This window comes from Lipophrys pholis, assembly GCF_963383615.2.
Source record: "Lipophrys pholis genome assembly, chromosome: 1".
NCBI classification, from domain to species: Eukaryota; Metazoa; Chordata; class Actinopteri; order Blenniiformes; family Blenniidae; genus Lipophrys; species Lipophrys pholis.
The window spans coordinates 20,224,993-20,241,558 of NC_137635.1; the positions used below are offsets into that span (position 1 = coordinate 20,224,993).

A 16,566-nucleotide genomic window follows, 5' to 3' on the forward strand; every position below is an offset into this window, starting at 1 on the left:
ACACCTACACAAACAACTGAAACATCAACTGTGGAAAATGTGTGACCCTATTATCATATGGCACTATTCTTTGTTATATTGCACTATTTTTGTTGTTACATTTTATTCAATTGCACTGTGAGAGGAGCCGCTCTCCAATTCCATTGTACGTTGTATAATAAAGGTTTTTAAATTTCTGAAAAAGGAAAATAGAATACAACAAATCAACAGAGAATACAAAAAAAATTTAAATAAGTAGTTGCAGTTCAAGGCATTAATGACATTTTAAAGGTGACTGTGGGAAGTTCATTAACCAATATGGACACTGGCTATACAATAGGTTTCTAGATGTAGTCAATTTAACTAACTTCAAGAAATACAATGAAATGCATAGTAGCTTTTAAATATTAAAATTTTTCTGGAAGTGTTTGAATTACAATTTTCACATTCTTACTATTGTTACAAAAGCATTGTTCTTGTTGGTCTACTGTGGGATAATCATGCTACAACTCACTGCATTTTTCCTTTCCCTCTTTATAATTAAATAAAATTACAATTTACAAAATATATACGGCACCATAACATTGTTTTACATTTTCTGCTAGGCAATATACAAGTGTCACATAATACAAGGTATATCTATTTCTATATTTATATCTATACCTGTATCTATAGCTATATCTATATCTATGTCTATATCTATATCTATATCTATATCTATATCTATATCTATATCTATATCTATATCTATATCTATAACTAGATATAGATCTAGATCTATAACTATGTCTAGATCTAGATCTAGATATATAGATATATGACAACATGATTATAGACAGAGGGATTACTTTTATAACATTGTCTTTTGTTATCTATGCTAAATTTAGGACAGAACTCACCGGAAGCCAATTTTAAACAGGCGATATTTTAGCCAGCTCGAACTGCGTCACTCTCCATCGCCCGTCGCCGCGAACCGGAAGGTCCTTACCGGTGAAGATTTGTTGTGGTAGTCTTTCTCCTGCCCTTCAGGGTGAAAATGTACTACAAATTCAGCGGTTTTACTCAGAAGCTGACCGGCTCTGCTCCTGGAGCTTCCTTCAGCCCGCAGGTAAGCCCGGGGGGCGGCGGGTCGGCGTACGCAGTCGGTGTCCGGCGGGGATGACCTTGATACGGTTAATGTAACATGTAACAGGAGCCGAGCAGCTAAACGAATCTAAGCGATCAAATCCGAAGCGTCACCCCGACTATAAGTTAACAAAATGTGCTGCGACTTGCTAAACGAAACGTTGTGGAATCTTGAATATGTTTATATTTGTGAATTGAAGGTTATGAACGTAATCGTTCCCCCACCTTGTGAATACTGTTTACTTAACCGAGAACTGCACGTAACCTTTAATCACACAAGCGATTTTGTTTGTCAACTTTCTTCTTTTTTTTAAATTTTCTTCCAATCTAACAAAGATAAGCTTTAATAACTCAATTTATTTAAGTAAATAATGTCATGTCTGCATTTCTTATATCAACACAAGCTGTTCAACCCATTTTCTTTGGCAAATTATCACTTACACCCCATTTGTGCACCAAATTGCTGCTTTAATTTTTAAGTTCAGTTCAAATTTATGTACTTAGTGCCAGAAACAACACAGTCACTCCTAGGCACGTTTAGAGAGAAAAACTCAACAATTCCTCATGTGTTTGCATGAGCGACAATGAAAAGGAAAAACTCCCATTTAACAGGAAAACACCTGTATATCCAGGCTCAGAGGTGGAGACTTTCTGCTGTTCCCAGTTTGAGTGAGAGATTAGAAGAAGAGAAAAGGATTACAGATTACCAGTCCATCACAGGCCAAACGGAGAGACAAGACAACCACACACTCAAATTCACACCTAGGGGCATTTTAAGGTCAGCTCACATGCATGCATTGGACTGTGAGAGGAAACTGGAGGACTGAAGGAAACCCACACACACACACCGGAAGACATGTTCTTCTGGTGTGTACACGGGTTTCCTTCAGAACATGCAAACTCCACACAGCCAGTATTTGAACCCACAACCTTGCTGTGATGTGAGAGCACTGACCACTGCACCACTGTGTGGCCCATTGATATCATTGTTGATCATATTGATTGAAAAGCTATGATTTCTTACACTTGTTTTTTTTTCCCAGTGCATCAAGTGAATCATAACATATTTATATTTTAATTGTGCTACGGTATATTTTATTTTGTTTGTTTAGAAGGAGGTATAATCCTCTCAACTATTTGTCGTATAATGATATTTATTTTTAGTCATTATTAAAAATCATAGAAGAAATAATTAATACAATCTTTTAAAATTAAAATGCATAACAGTGGTTTAAAATGTATTATTATTATTATTTTAGTTATTGTTATTATTATTATTAAAGATCAAATGGAAATTGCTCATTATTTCAATTCTACAACAGATTGGCCCATTTCTTTCAATAATAAATATACCCGTGTTTCCAGTGTTCTTTTCTCCCAGTTTATTATTTTTTTAAGAGAATTAAGGATTAATCTTCATTTGCGCTCCTTTTTCATTCTCCAGATCAATATTATGTTGCCTATGAAGATATTCTCCAAACCTAATAGAACTCAGACACACCACAAGGCCGTTGTGGGTTTTCCTTTCCATTTCTGTTCATACTGTTATGCCTTTTTTTCTTCTTCTTCTTCAGTTCACTGGCTTGTCACAAAGCCTTTACTTAACCTTTATCCAGAAAGGTTGTTTCCAATCTGTCGATCTGGCCTTTCTCTGTAAATTTACAGCCGATTTTAGATTCATCAACTGCCAGATGTGACCTTCATTATAGTTCTTGTGTCCTTTAAGCTAGAGTTTCTGAAATGTGACTAATAGTACAGAAGATGTTTTTTTTGTTTTTTTCCTGGAAGATAATTTTCAGGTCAGGACAACCTTTCTTTAATACCTTGTGGGCGACATTGTTAGCAATGAAGCCTCATAGCAAAAAGACTTTGGTGTGACTTCCTGACCAGGGCTTTTCTGAATCTAGTCCAGCTCAGTTCTTCAAATTCTTTCTCAGTTAAAGGCTCTTTTTTGTTTTAGAATAAAAGCTCATTGAGCAGCATTGGAACTCTTGTTTCTGTTTGGATATCACTTATTCAACATTCAAAAAGCCTGTTATGAGTTATGGCATTGCTCCTTAGTTTGCTTCAGTAATAAAGTAATGCACACCTTTACTCATTTATCTCCTCTGGAAAATAAATTGTTACATCGCTTTATAAGTGTATCATACTCGACATGACCTGATGAGTATTGTTGCATGCTTAGGGTTAAGGAAATAACTAAACACTTCATATATTGACCCAAAATCATATCATGATGGAACAATGTAGTGTGAACCCTGTGCAACCAACTACGTTATAAATGTTTGTGCTGGTGCTGGTTGAATTATTCAAGACTTTATTCATGAAAAAGGCTATAATGAATACAAACCAAAGAAATGAACTCAACTTATCTGTAGGGATTAGGACATTAAACCAGTCTTTCACGTTTATTTTCCTTACAGATCATGTGCTGCTTTGTTTACGTCCAAATCTGCTTCTCTTCTTCCTGTATCACCTCAGCTCAGCTGATTCTGTAAATCAGCCCACTCATTGTCTGCTGTTTTCACCTCCCAACGGCTGTTTTAATGTACAGAATCAAGCCGAATTAGTCATTTTTCAGCATCGTATATGAATGTTGTCATAGGATCCAGATAGACCAATGAGACAATACATAAATAGCAGATGCAGCGTTTCATCTGAGTACTGGTACATAGAATTACCGAAATAGAACATCATTCAATATGATTGTTTAAAAAGCAATCGCATACGTTGGCAGTGCTGCAGTGTTACTGTTTGAGGGACAGAAGCTGTCTTTTACTCTATTTATTGAGGTTTCTAAAAGACTGTATCCCCTTCCAGAGTGCAGCCGGGAGAATGAGTTCTGTATTCTATAGCTGTAAATACGTAGGTGTTATAATAGTGCAAAGTTTGTTCTCTTCATGCGCTGCCGGCAGTGATTTCTGGGAACAGTTTCGACTCCTTGGACAACTTCAATGACATGGGAGACGTGTGTTAACGTTTCCCTTCATACTATGTTAGCTCAGATAGACTTCTGGATGAAGCAGATATAGAAGCTGGATGGTGATAATAGAACTGTATATAGATTAAAACTCCAGTCAGTACTTCATCTTCTATGTTAGATACTGTTATTTAAGTTGTGCTGAAACAGCCATCCAGCTTCTATATCTGCTTAAAGGCGAGACAGGGTCACAGTGGGCTGGAGCTTATCTCGGCTGACTTTGGGAGATTGGCAGCGTACACCATCAAGAGATTGCTAGTTTATTATAAACTAACATATCCAGGCAGGTAGAAACACACAGACACTCCTGCGGGCAATTTAGCCTCACCAATTACCCTGGCAAACATGTCAAAACAAAACTGTACACAGAAATGGCCCCATGTGATCTTCCTGCGAGGTGAACGTGCCTCTTCTGCTAAAACGCAAACAGGAGATCATTTTCCCCACGTTTGCAAAGCTTGAACTTTGGATTCAGTTGGAAATCAATCTGTTTAAAATGTGCCGTCAGTCAATGTTCCATACAACTCGGGGTCATGGGGTCGTTCTGGACAGGATGCACAGGCAATCACAGATGATCTCACCCTCACCTAAGAGCAATTCTAACGTGACCAATCAAGTCTGGGGGAAATCCACATTCATACAGAGAAAACATGCAAGCAGCACGGACAGCCTGCCGACGTGCCCTTTCACCCCCTCCTGTGCTTAAAAACAAATGCATCAGGTGGTGAAAACTGCAACCCGGAGTGTTCCAGAAACATCCAACACCAGCTTTGTTATAAAAGTGCCAGATGTAATGTCATAGCAACCAGCTCTTTTTCCGCCAACGGTAATCATCACTTTGAAAGCTGGTCATTTGACCTCACCTCCATCTGTTCTTTCACCCATCTTGCCTCCGCCAGCAGACACTTGTTATTTCAACATCGACGGGTCATGGAAAGCCAGTAAATAGACACTTTACAGTCACATCTTCACCTCGTGTAGCTTTGGGCTCTTCGAACCTGAAACAACACACACCTGTGGGGGAGTACATTTAGTTACTTTTCTGCTTATTGTTCCTCAGCATTTTCTGTGATCACAAGCTGCCGAAAATACGAACGAGTCATCCCCGCATTCCCGTTTTAATCCTCGTGGGTTTCCTGCTGTGAGCACATCTGAGGCCTTTCTAAAATGGCAAACACTCGGCCTTCAGTGCCTCTGTATTTTCATATGTCAGATTTAATTTTCCCCGCTCACACTCAGTCTGCCTCCACATGCTCTAACTAAGGTATGAGACTACCGGTAGCTTTCAAAACCAGGCTTGATACGAAGCTTCTTTTCGTGAGAGATGTATGAATGGTAAGATTTGTGGATGAGACACAATCATGCGGAAAGGAAAACAAGGAAACTCTGGGGGGGGGGGGGGGGGGGGGGTCTCCATGGATTTCCTCATAAAGATTTTCTGCTTTTGATAAAGAACACTTGTGAAATACTGTTCTCTCACTTAAAAGCTTTGGATTGCTTCATCAATAAGTTCTATTTAATTTATTGAAGAGACACTCGAACAATCTAACAAGCGGAGCCATAACTAGCAAAATAAAATCAATGAAACACTCATGTAATCACTTGTTAAGCTGAGTAAAGTGCCTCAAAAAACACTCTGGATCTGTCTGTATAAAATACAGTAGGTCAGTGAGAAAATACATTAATATGTATATATGTAGATGTAGATATAGAAAAGTTTTTTCCCACATTTATTAAATTTTATTTTCTGTCCAAAATGTTGATTTAATGATGCATTAATCTCCTACTCCTACTTTGGATTAATTCCTACTTACCAATATTCTTAAAAGGCTGACATGTCTTGATAGTGGCGGCTCTAGAAACCTGTCGAGTCATCATTAGCGCTTCAGATTTAAAGTCTGTATCAAATCTCAAGGATTTCAGGGTGAAACTGGAGGGAATAATAGATGTTTTGTCACCAAAAATGTTTTGATTCAGCAACTTGATGAATCTGAAGAAAGCTGATCGTTTCACGTCCCGCCAGCCACATTTTCTTTCTAATTATTTGAGTTGGGCGTTTACTTTTTTTAGTGATTGTAACCGATGTTCACGCCAAAATCCAGGCTGAATCTCACAAGTGAAATACATTTGTCCCATATTTACCCCATATATATGAGCTAAGAATAATGTATCCTCTTGATCTGTGTTAAAATTGGACTCTCTAATGAAGTATTTGTAGTTTTCGTGCATGTTGTTACTCACACAGAATGCGTTTGTTCATGGAGGTGACCCGCTACTCATTTCTCCCCAGGGGCTGAAGCCAGGCCTGCCAACAGAGAGCCCCACCATGATCTTCGCCACCCCCACAAAGGTGGTGTCAGAGGGTGTGGGCACAGTGGAGTACTTGGGAGCAAACAAGGTTCCAGACCTCCAGAGGATATTCCAGGTAATCCCGAACTCAGATTAAAAAATAAAGTTTTTTTTTTTTTTTTTGTTTGTTTGTTTTTTTAATTTAGGCCAGTTTGTCATTAAAAACAGTAATGAGAAAAAAAACAAAAAAAAACCAGTAATGCCAATGAAGATTTATGACAAGCTGGCTTTGCCTGTCAACACAGTGGAGATTTATTAGCCTAAGAGGATGAATAATATTAGTTTAAGTTGTTTTAAACTGCCTGTTGCGCCGCCCTTTCACACCCCAACAGTGTGCTACTGAAGAGGCAGTAACGGGAATATTACGAGTGGGAGAAGGTGGGGAGAGCAGTCACTGAAACAAATGGAAAGCACAGAATCACCCGCTGCAATTTTCAAATTTGGTTCCAGTGAAACACCTGACTTAAAAAAAAAAAACTGTCTTGTAAAACACATCGCAGATTTAGATTCAGTATTAAAAACACTCGCACCGTGTGACAAAGGAGAGAAAGGATGAATGAGCAGTCGAGATAAAATGGTGTCCTGCAACAATTTCTGCTCTCCGCCTCATTCTCATTAATTTCTGTTTCTCATTTTGTTTCCACCTTCCTCCCCCTTCCGTCCACCCTCCTCTTCTCCCAGTCGTCAGATGGGCTCCCCGTTCATCTGAAGCGCGGCGTTCCCGACAAGCTTCTTTACCGCACCACGATGGCTCTCACGGTCGGGGGAGTCGTCTACTGTCTGGTGGCTCTTTACATCGCAGCCCAGCCCAACAAAAAGTGACCAACGCGCGGCCCGGATCCTGTTCCAACACCTCTGACATGTCGCCACTGAAATCAGATCAGCAGTGGCGTGCTCCATCTGCCCTCGCCACGCCAGCTCTTGGGACTCTTTCTAGATGAGAATTTATGGTATTTCAGGACATCAGAACAATGATAACAATAAAAATGTCTGTCTTCTTTAAAAAGATGATCTATGTTAATAAATATGAAGATGAAAAAAGGTTGAAAACTGTTTGAATTTGTTTTTCTGGTTTCCTATATTGTGTCACCTTGTTGCAGAGAGCAGTCTTCAAATCATGAGAGCTCTGACATTTCGCTTGTGGATGAAGGGAGATGTAAAGATGTTTTTTTTTTTTGTTTTTTTACTCTGCTTTCAACAGGCTTGTCATGGTGTAGCCAGTGATGCGTGTGTGACAGAGAGCAAGCATGTTGGAGACACCCCGTCTGAAACATAGCTGCTGCTCACTTGGCTTAAGTAATGTCTCATACAGTATTTATGTGTGTGGGCCCAAGTGTGATGTCAGATGCTCTTCTCCCATCTCATCCGACGATCGGTCTCGCTCTCTGCAATTTTCTCCCTTTCGTATCGAGTGATTGTCTTTATTTCACAGCTGGAGTCATTTATACTCAAAAGCACGAGTGGGTGTTGGTATGACGTTTCAAGTCTGTATATGTTACATGAGACAGATTTTCCAGGGTTTTGTTTTTTTTCTTAAATCACAGTAATTTTTCAGTTTCAGATGACACGTCAACTGTTGCAAAGGCTTCTAATTTAAACCAATATTTAGTATAAGAATATAACACCCTATTTACCCATCGAAGAACAGAAATGACATGCTTAATAGTCTCTTGTTCTCGCAGCAGTTTCATCTGTTATTCAAGGCACAAAAAGTACATTTGCTAGTAAAATCACTGGAACAGCCTGGGAAGGTCAGCTTTTAGCTTTTAGCCACATGTGGCGCTTTAGTTTCCCATGAAAATGTATGTATACATGATGCATGCATGAGAGTTGCCTCATTTTACCTTTCATTTATCTGTTTTATCTTTTTTCCCCTAGTGTATAAAAGTTGTATTTTCCTTTGTTACAAACCTTGTCTCATAGTTCAAAGAAGAGAGGCAATGGTGTCTTTATTCAATAAACCTGAAAGTAAAGTAATTGCTGTGAAATTCAACACTGATGCAGGTGATAACCAGAAGAAATCAAAGTCATATTAGTGGCCTGTTGACCAATGATGGTTTTCATCTGAGCCTCAAGGAGAGCAACGCTATTACAAATCAACACTGGTCAATGTGAGATGTCGTGGAATGCAATACAGATTTCTCAAGGTTTAATCCTTCTTTTTGAATAGATTTATTTAGGTATAAATCTCATTAACTATGTAAACATGAGGGTGATTATCTGTTTGGATGTGTGAGCAGCCTTGACCGGTTGAGGCCAATTAAACCTTTGAAGATGAGCTTGTGGTACCCGGTCCATTAGATCCATTATAACCATCCCTGGTGGTTATAATCAAATCTAAGGATTTGATGAAGTTATATCACTGACATTTATCATATCAAGAGAAAAGTTCTGCCTAATAGCTACACAAACGCGCACATTGGTCATTTTTCTTGTCACAGTAGAAACTGATTGTTGATCTCAGACCATTGGGTGAGTGTCTCTGTAAGCGCTGATCTCCTGAGGTCACACCAGTGTCTAAAGTTCCCTCAGGCTGTTTTTGTTTTAAAAAAAACTGGTTGGCTTAACCCAGTTTCGAAGTGTTTATGAGACTGATGAGCAGAAAAGCGCCTCAGAAAGCCCAACATGTTGAGCAGCAGGAGACCACACCGAGCTGCTGGTCTCCTGTCAGCCAAGAATAGAAATGTGAGGCGTTAGTGGGCCGCAGACTCACCAAAATTGGACAGCTGAAGCCTGGAAAAAAAAAATGGAGTCTGGTAAGATGAATCTCCATTTCTGCTGAAGCACGCAGATGGTGGAATGACAGTTTGGCATCATGAATCCATGCAACCAGTCTGCCTTGTGTCAACAGTCTAGGCTGGCGGTGGACGCAGGACGGGTGTGGGGAATGATTACTTGGCAGGCTTTGGGCTTCTTCTTCTTCTTCTTCTTCTTCTTCTCCTTTCTTTTTTTTTTGAATGGTGGGAATGGTATGGACTAGCTGGAACCAGCAGAGGGCGGTAGTGCAACTTCACAAAGGCTAACTGCCATTGAACCCAAGTGAAGAAGAAGGGCAACGCTCATCAGGGACGAAAAGGCTGCCAATAAGAGATAGGGGGAAACAGTCATCAGGGACGAAGAGAGGGGCGGAAACAATGTAGATGGATAGAACCAGCAGATGGCGGTAATGCAACTTCATGGATGCAAATTGCTGTTAAACCCAAAAGAAGAAGAAGAAGACCTCTTTAACTTCAGTCAATTATGTAATAAATGTCATATTTTTATTATTTGCATTGTATTCGTTCATGGTTGGGTATTTCGTTTGTACCTAATTCTTCAATAAGGTGCAACATAAAGCAAATTAATCCTAGTGCAGGTTTCAGTTGGTGTTGATGGCAAATCCAAATCCTCGTCTCAGAGGTTATTGATTGGGGGACTTCCAGTGTACTCGGGATTAACACACAGCTGGCAAACCTGCAGGGATTATCTCGATCAAACTGTGTGATCTTGAGATAACTGCAGCTAATTAAAACACACTTATTTCTCACATCACTGACAGCAGATCCACCGCAGGATTAACCTTATCCTGGATATCCTGGTCTGGAGCAGGCTTGCTGCAGAGAATAAGTCACCATGGTTACTTGTCCAGGATAAACTTGTCCTGCTTTCGTGCAACCAACTTGAGGCTAAATTTATCCAGAATAACCAATATTTCCAGGCTTAATTCCTTATCCTGGTTTTGTGCAACACCTCTCTGAATGATGATCATGCCATAACTCTGGTAGAAAGTAAAAACTTTGTATAACTAAACAACACAAAATGTATCTTCTTCTTCTTCTTCTTGAGTGCGGCCGCAGGTCTTCAATTTCTTCCTTCAGGAGGCCGTGTTGCATGTTGACATCTGCAATTTCAAACCTGCGCAGTTCCTCTTCTGAAATGGCTTTTTCATCCTTCTATATTCTTTCTGTAGAAGGTTGTGCTGCCGGATGGGTGCATCTTCCTCCATTGTCAGACTACTGTACCTGAAGTTCACAGCCTATTCACCATTAAGAGCTCATTGTAGCTTGTTTATGATTCTTCTCAGTGAAACTATAGATTGCCTGAGTGTTCGGTTTATAAGCTCCATTGCTTTGTTCTCTTTCTCCAAAGCTTGTTGTTTTGACTACTTTGTCTCCAGCACTTTGAGCGCTTTCTCAAGAGAGGTCATATTTGTGACCAGAGACATGTTTTCTGTTGCCAGCGACTTGTACTCTTCTTTGTGCTGTTTACTTCTGTGAAGATTCTGGTGACAACCGTGAATTTCTTTTGTCAAGTCGTTCTTTTTTTGATTGAGGTCATCAATTTCCTTTTTAAGCAAATCACACTTTTTTGACCAGTCCTCTTCTTTCAGGAGTTGTTTCAAGAGCTTGCTGTAAGGATTTCTCCTTTTTCTGGAGGATATTAAATTCCAACACCAGTTCAGCATATGTATTCTTGCGAATGTCTGTGATCCGGTGTTGATCCTCCAGCACCTTGATTTGCTGTTGCAGATTGTCGTTTTTCTTTTTCAGCTCATTTAAACGACATTCTTTTTCATATCCGTCGGTCAAAAGTTGGAGCTCTTTCCTCAGGACCTTGGTTTGACGTTCCATGGCACCTGTGGCAGTGACGAGTTCGGCTGTCATCTTTCGGCATGTTTGTGCATCTCGAACATTCGTTTTAGCTCCCTCTGCAAAGTGACATTGTCCTGGACAACGGCCTCTTTCTTGGCCTTCAAAGGTTTGAGAAGTTGGCGTCACTCTTGGCATCCATGTATTTTCTCTCTCAAAGTTTGGTTAAGCTGGGTCAGTTTCTCAGTCTCCTTTCTGATTGCGCCTGCCAAAAGACTTTCACTTTGTAGTGTCATCTCCAGCCCCTCAGGTTCTTTCTTGAGTTCCACATGTTCGTCAGACACAGCATCTCTCCGTGCTTCAGTCTGATCCAGCCTCTCCATTAAAGCATGAATTTTCTGGCATTCTTTTCGGTGCAGAATTTGTTGCTCCACAGTGCTGCAGTGGGTACCCTCGACTCCATCCATGGCCCTCCTGTTAGTCGCTGCACCGTCCTGCTCGTGGTTAAATCTCACACAGAGAAAGGATTCACTGGATGCAATCAATTACTGAATATATATAATGCCTAGTTTGCAAGTAATGAAAAAAATGTGTCTGGGAACGATCAAATACATTTATTTAGCTGATTGAATGATGTCCGTCTATATAAAGATGATGAATGTAAACCATTGGTCTAGTTAATTTAGTTTTTTATTGAAATGTGGGTCTAGTGCAACTTTGGAGGTTTTGTCAGGAGCAGTTTTCATGTGATAGTTCGAGATATTTATCAATTTCATAATATGATCATCCAGAACAGTGGTTTCCAATGTTGGGATCCAGGATCAACTAGAGTGGGAGACACACCTTTGTTTAACTGTGTTGAGATTTTTTAAATTAAATTAGCATGTTAGACCAAAATTAGACCACTCCTCAGTCAGACCTTGGCTTCACTATGTTTGAGCAAATCAGAGAGGACACAGGGGGTCTGCAGCCTTTATTAGAAGCAATCTGGGAATTTCCGCGTGAGGATGATTGCGAACAACTGGTCTCTGGTTTGGAATAAGAATCTCTCCAGCAATGTCTGGTCAGTATGAACAGAGTTCAAGCTTCAAACCTCTTATGTTCCACATTCAACCAGTTTTCGATCTATTTCTTAGAAGCATCTTCTTTTCTTCTCTTTCTCTCTTTTATTTTAGACGATCTTTTTATTTATTTTTTAATATTGTGTATTACAAAGGTGTTTAAATGACTTGAAACTCTTATCTGCTGCTGAAAAGCAGTTAGCGACCTTGGTCTGCCCAGAGCCATTTTGCATTGATTGTGCAGTGAAGTAGGGTCACATGAAGCTTGGCAGCTGAATCCTCACAACCAGTGGCCTCGTCTGATTTGCTGCCGTGTTTTTCATAGGAAACACGGCTATTTAAGGGTAGAGCAGAAGGACAGCAGTCCCATGAGCAGAGGGAAGTCGGTCAGCCAAAAAGTCGAGCGTTCAGATGCCTGACCTCAATCCTACGTCTCGCAGATGGGTTGAAAATGATAAAAAAAAAAAAGAATAGAATTGAAGCAAAGATAGCTGAGACTCAAATCAGCCACAACATTATGACCATCTGCCTGATATTGTTCTTCTGTTGCTCCCTATGTGCAACAAGCTGAGATAAACTGCGTAATTTGACATATTTCTCTCAGAACCATTTGATCCACGGTAGTTGGCTTGCCCTTGCTCACAAATGAGTTTTAATCTTTCTTGGAACTTACTCACCTTGTTTGCCTGGACTACTTTGATAGATATATTGATCATTGCAGACTGAGACCAAGAGCCCACAGGAGCTGCAGTTTTTGGAGATTAACTGACCCAGACAACACGATTTGGATGCAGTGAAACTCTCAAAATAGAGAGAGAGAGAGAGAGAAAGAGAGAGAGAAAGAGAGAGGAAGAGAGGGAGAGAGAGAGAGAGAGGTTGTTGTGTTCTCCTGGCATAACAATAAATATATGAAAGAAAAATGCAGAGAAAGAAAAGTTCACCTGCTGCTACTTTACCTCGTTTCATATCAGTGGCTTGTTCTCGCCATCTGTTCTACGTTCTGAATGATTTCACACGAAGGCTCAAGTACTTTTTCCCTAATGGCCACAAGAATAAAAGTGTGAAGGAAGGGTGGTGGCAGTAACAGCCCTGTGTGCACAGCGGTGGTTTAAATGCTTGTCCGAGAAGAGAAGCGACACACTGATGGACTTGGGTGCAGAAAGTCTGGTGCTTCTCCGCTGTGCAGCAGTTGCTAAACAAGGACACGAGGCCTGAATCTATAGTGTCTCTGTAGATAGTGGTAAGATGCTACGAAGGGAGGACTGTCTCTTTTGCAGGTGTATTCCCAGGAACTTGGAGCTGACCCTCTCCTCAATGGTACTGCCTTTGGTCATTGGCAGATGGTGGCCCAACTTAACTTCACAATCAAAATTAGCAAACTTTATTATCGATGAAATCCACAAAAACTGACCCCAAAGTACAGGCAAGAAAAGTCAGACGGGGACAGATTGAGATCACAGTCAAACTAAGTAAAGAGAACAGCAGTAGGAGATATTAAGACACAGAACAATGTGCACATAAATACAGGTGGGGGACATGAAACTAGACATGAACTTGACACTGAAACTGTGCAGAAATAAAAACTACAGGAAATCATAACACACATAAACAAAATAGAAAACACAAAAACAGAACCCTGCAATTGTACTGCAAACAAATACTATTAATGATCACTTTACATGCTTTCAGTTCGCATTGGGTTAAAGAAACAACTAAAAACTTTAAGAAAACATGATTTTCTGTTGAATTTGTTGGACTGATTTCAGATGTCATCTATTAACCTTTATTTCGTAGTTTTTTTTGGGACAGACAGACCGTTGTTAGACTAGTCTGGTCTTGACAATGGTGACAAAATCAGTCTCTGTCTATCAGTAGAATCTTTTGCAAGAGAAAAATGAAGCAAGCGAATAGCAACAATTGCAAGACTTCCATTTATGCGAGGAATGCCATTAAAAGGCTCAATCTGGTGTTAGCGCTGTGAGTCTGGGAGTCATCAGTAGGGTCGAACCTTTGGGAACCACGTTCTCTTTGAAAACAGATTCAATATGTGCACTCATTACTTTTTGAGAACTCATCTAATTTCTTTTTGATATTAAACCTTGTACCTGATTTCTATGAAGGATTCCCTCTGCACTTCCCTTTCATAGCAACCCTCTTTCTCCCTTGTCCCTCTTGCGTCATGATAGCCCATTTGCACCTCCCTCAGTAGCAATGACTTCTTTTGTTGTCACTCTTTGAGCTGACAGGAGAGAGACAGGGGAGCTCTGCTATAGCATGTTTGCGACGCAGGAGCCTGCTTTCGACTGTTAATGAAGCGCACCGGCGTGAGTGTGAACAAAGAAAACTGGGGCAAAAAAACAAACAGCAGACGTGAGGAAGAGGAGGAGGTGGTGGGGGGGGGGTTAAGAAGAGGGCTGTTAGAGCTAGGATGGGTGTGACTTTTCAGGAGAATGAAATGTAATCCTGTTTTAAAAGATGTAAACAGGAAGCTGTTTGTACTCATTTACCCAATATTTTGACTTCATGTATTCTACATTAAAACGTTTGAGTATATCTTTAAAACGGCTTCTGAATGATCAAGGTAACGCTGTGAGGAATATGATGACCCCCTCTGTTTTCTCTACAAGATCTGGATCACCTGGGCCATATGCTCCAGAGTGGAACTATAAACCCCACTTCCTGTTAAGATGTGAGGTAGTTAACCCTCCCCCCAGCCCTCCCAGTGCTGGCACCTTGATTTCTTCTTTGCACCTCATCGTCACATGAACCATTCTTTCTCACACATCTACCATTCGTCATTGCTGATGACACATGCCCCATTTCTTGGGCTTCTGTTTGATCTATCTGCATATGAGTCAAAATAAATATGTTTTGGGCTAAGCGTCTGTTGTCCCTTCCGTTTTTTTCATGGTCCCGAGCCAGGTTGTGAGAAAACCAACCGACGAGGGGATGATGCATTGATACAGACAATGAAAAGAAAGTCAGTGGCGCACAACAAAAAACAATTGGGGGTAAACTACTGAGTGAAGAGGACACAAGAGTGGAGCAAGGAAATAGAACCACACGTGGACTATAACTTTAAATCAGAACAAGAACAAAGCCAGAACAACACGAAACACAAGAACCAGGAGAGGTACAGGAGAAAAAGCAGTAAAAACAGAATAAGGCAAAGCAAAAATAACAAGCCATCAAAAAAATATGGAAAAAAATAAATAAATTAAATAAAGAAAAGAAAAAAGGAAATAAATTAGTTGGGAAGGACAGTTTGAGGAGGTTCAGGTATCTGGCTCCCGTGAGTGGAAGCACCGAAATCATACCAGGACTAATGAAGAGGTGAGCCTCTGAATGGATCAATAGATGGAAAACTAATTTGCTGTGAATGTTTTTTTTTTCTCTTCACCCTCATCCTTTTACACATTGACAATAAAAAGGAAGAGAAACGAATCAAATAACAGGACTACATTGGATATATATATATATAAAACTGAAAGAAACCAGCTCATTGCATTATCACTACACTACAATTCCAAAATAAACACCTGCTAAGTTAAAACAAAAGTGCTTTCCAACAGTTAATTCAATGCCATTGCAAGAGGTTTTATTGCCACTGTTATACAGTTAGTTATTACATACATTATTATATTATATGTTTATATATTATGTATATTATGTTACACATATTATTCATTTGAAGCATAATTCTTTATTTGGCTTTGTGTTACGCCGTCCTTAGGCCTTCATGCTTTTACTTTCATTTTATTAATACAAACATTCATTTAAATCTATATATATATATATATATATGTATGTATTTTTGCAAATATTTTCCCTTCAATTGTTTTGCCAATCTTTTGTGAAGCACATTGAGTCTTATTCCGAAAGATCGATTGGCCCCTATTACCTGTGCTTTAGGAGAAAATTGTGCACAACCTTGTTGTGATGAGTTGTCGTTTTGAAACCATATTAACTGGAAAATGCTTTTAATTTTCTGAAGTATACAACAACATAGGATATTCATAATGAATTCACTTTATAACAAAATTAGCTTTTTGTTGCATTAGAATAACAAAATGGAGAAAAATCATTTGTTCTCCTTTGTGGTGGATAAATCAGGAACTTTCAGCTGAAAGCAGCCGCCTGTGGATCTGGGAACACTAAAAGAAAAAATGAGCTGAGCCTCACATTAAATATGTAGGATGTATAAGCAAAATGATCTGAAGCTGAGAGGCTGCACAGAAATGTATGTGAGGCTGTTTGTTAATCCTCTGTATTGTCAGCCTTCTCACACTGCAGTCCTCTGTGACTGATTCAGTGTTATTGTCAAATCAGAGTGATTGCATCATTACATTAATACATGTAGTCACAGATTCCCCCATGGTACTTTTTTTTTAGGTGACACTATTCACTGTGGAGGGAAAAACAGGAGTTCAGACTCTACTATCCTGGTTGTTGCTCCTGAGAGGAACAAAACAGTAACATAACAAGCCTGCAAACACATTCATAT

General features: G+C 39.7%; 1 protein-coding gene across 1 annotated transcript; it reads left to right on the forward strand.

The window, feature by feature from the left end:
* Window positions 1-951: 951 nt before the first annotated feature.
* On the forward strand, window positions 952-8,584 carry cox7a2l (cytochrome c oxidase subunit 7A2 like). Its single transcript, XM_080489344.1, has 3 exons — window positions 952-1,087; window positions 6,375-6,509; window positions 7,115-8,584. Exons 1-3 carry the CDS (start codon window positions 1,016-1,018, stop codon window positions 7,253-7,255), a joined length of 348 nt encoding a protein of 115 aa, XP_080345470.1. The 5' UTR covers window positions 952-1,015; the 3' UTR covers window positions 7,256-8,584.
* Window positions 8,585-16,566: the final 7,982 nt, after the last annotated feature.

Bases quoted from the DNA above. Each gene is read 5' to 3' on its own strand.
- cox7a2l (XM_080489344.1), top strand. From the start codon at position 1,016: ATGTACTACAAATTCAGCGGTTTTACTCAGAAGCTGACCGGCTCTGCT. The intron at 1,088-6,374 runs GTAAGCCCGGGG...ATTTCTCCCCAG, and splicing joins GAGCTTCCTTCAGCCCGCAG to GGGCTGAAGCCAGGCCTGCC. The intron at 6,510-7,114 runs GTAATCCCGAAC...CTCTTCTCCCAG, and splicing joins ACCTCCAGAGGATATTCCAG to TCGTCAGATGGGCTCCCCGT.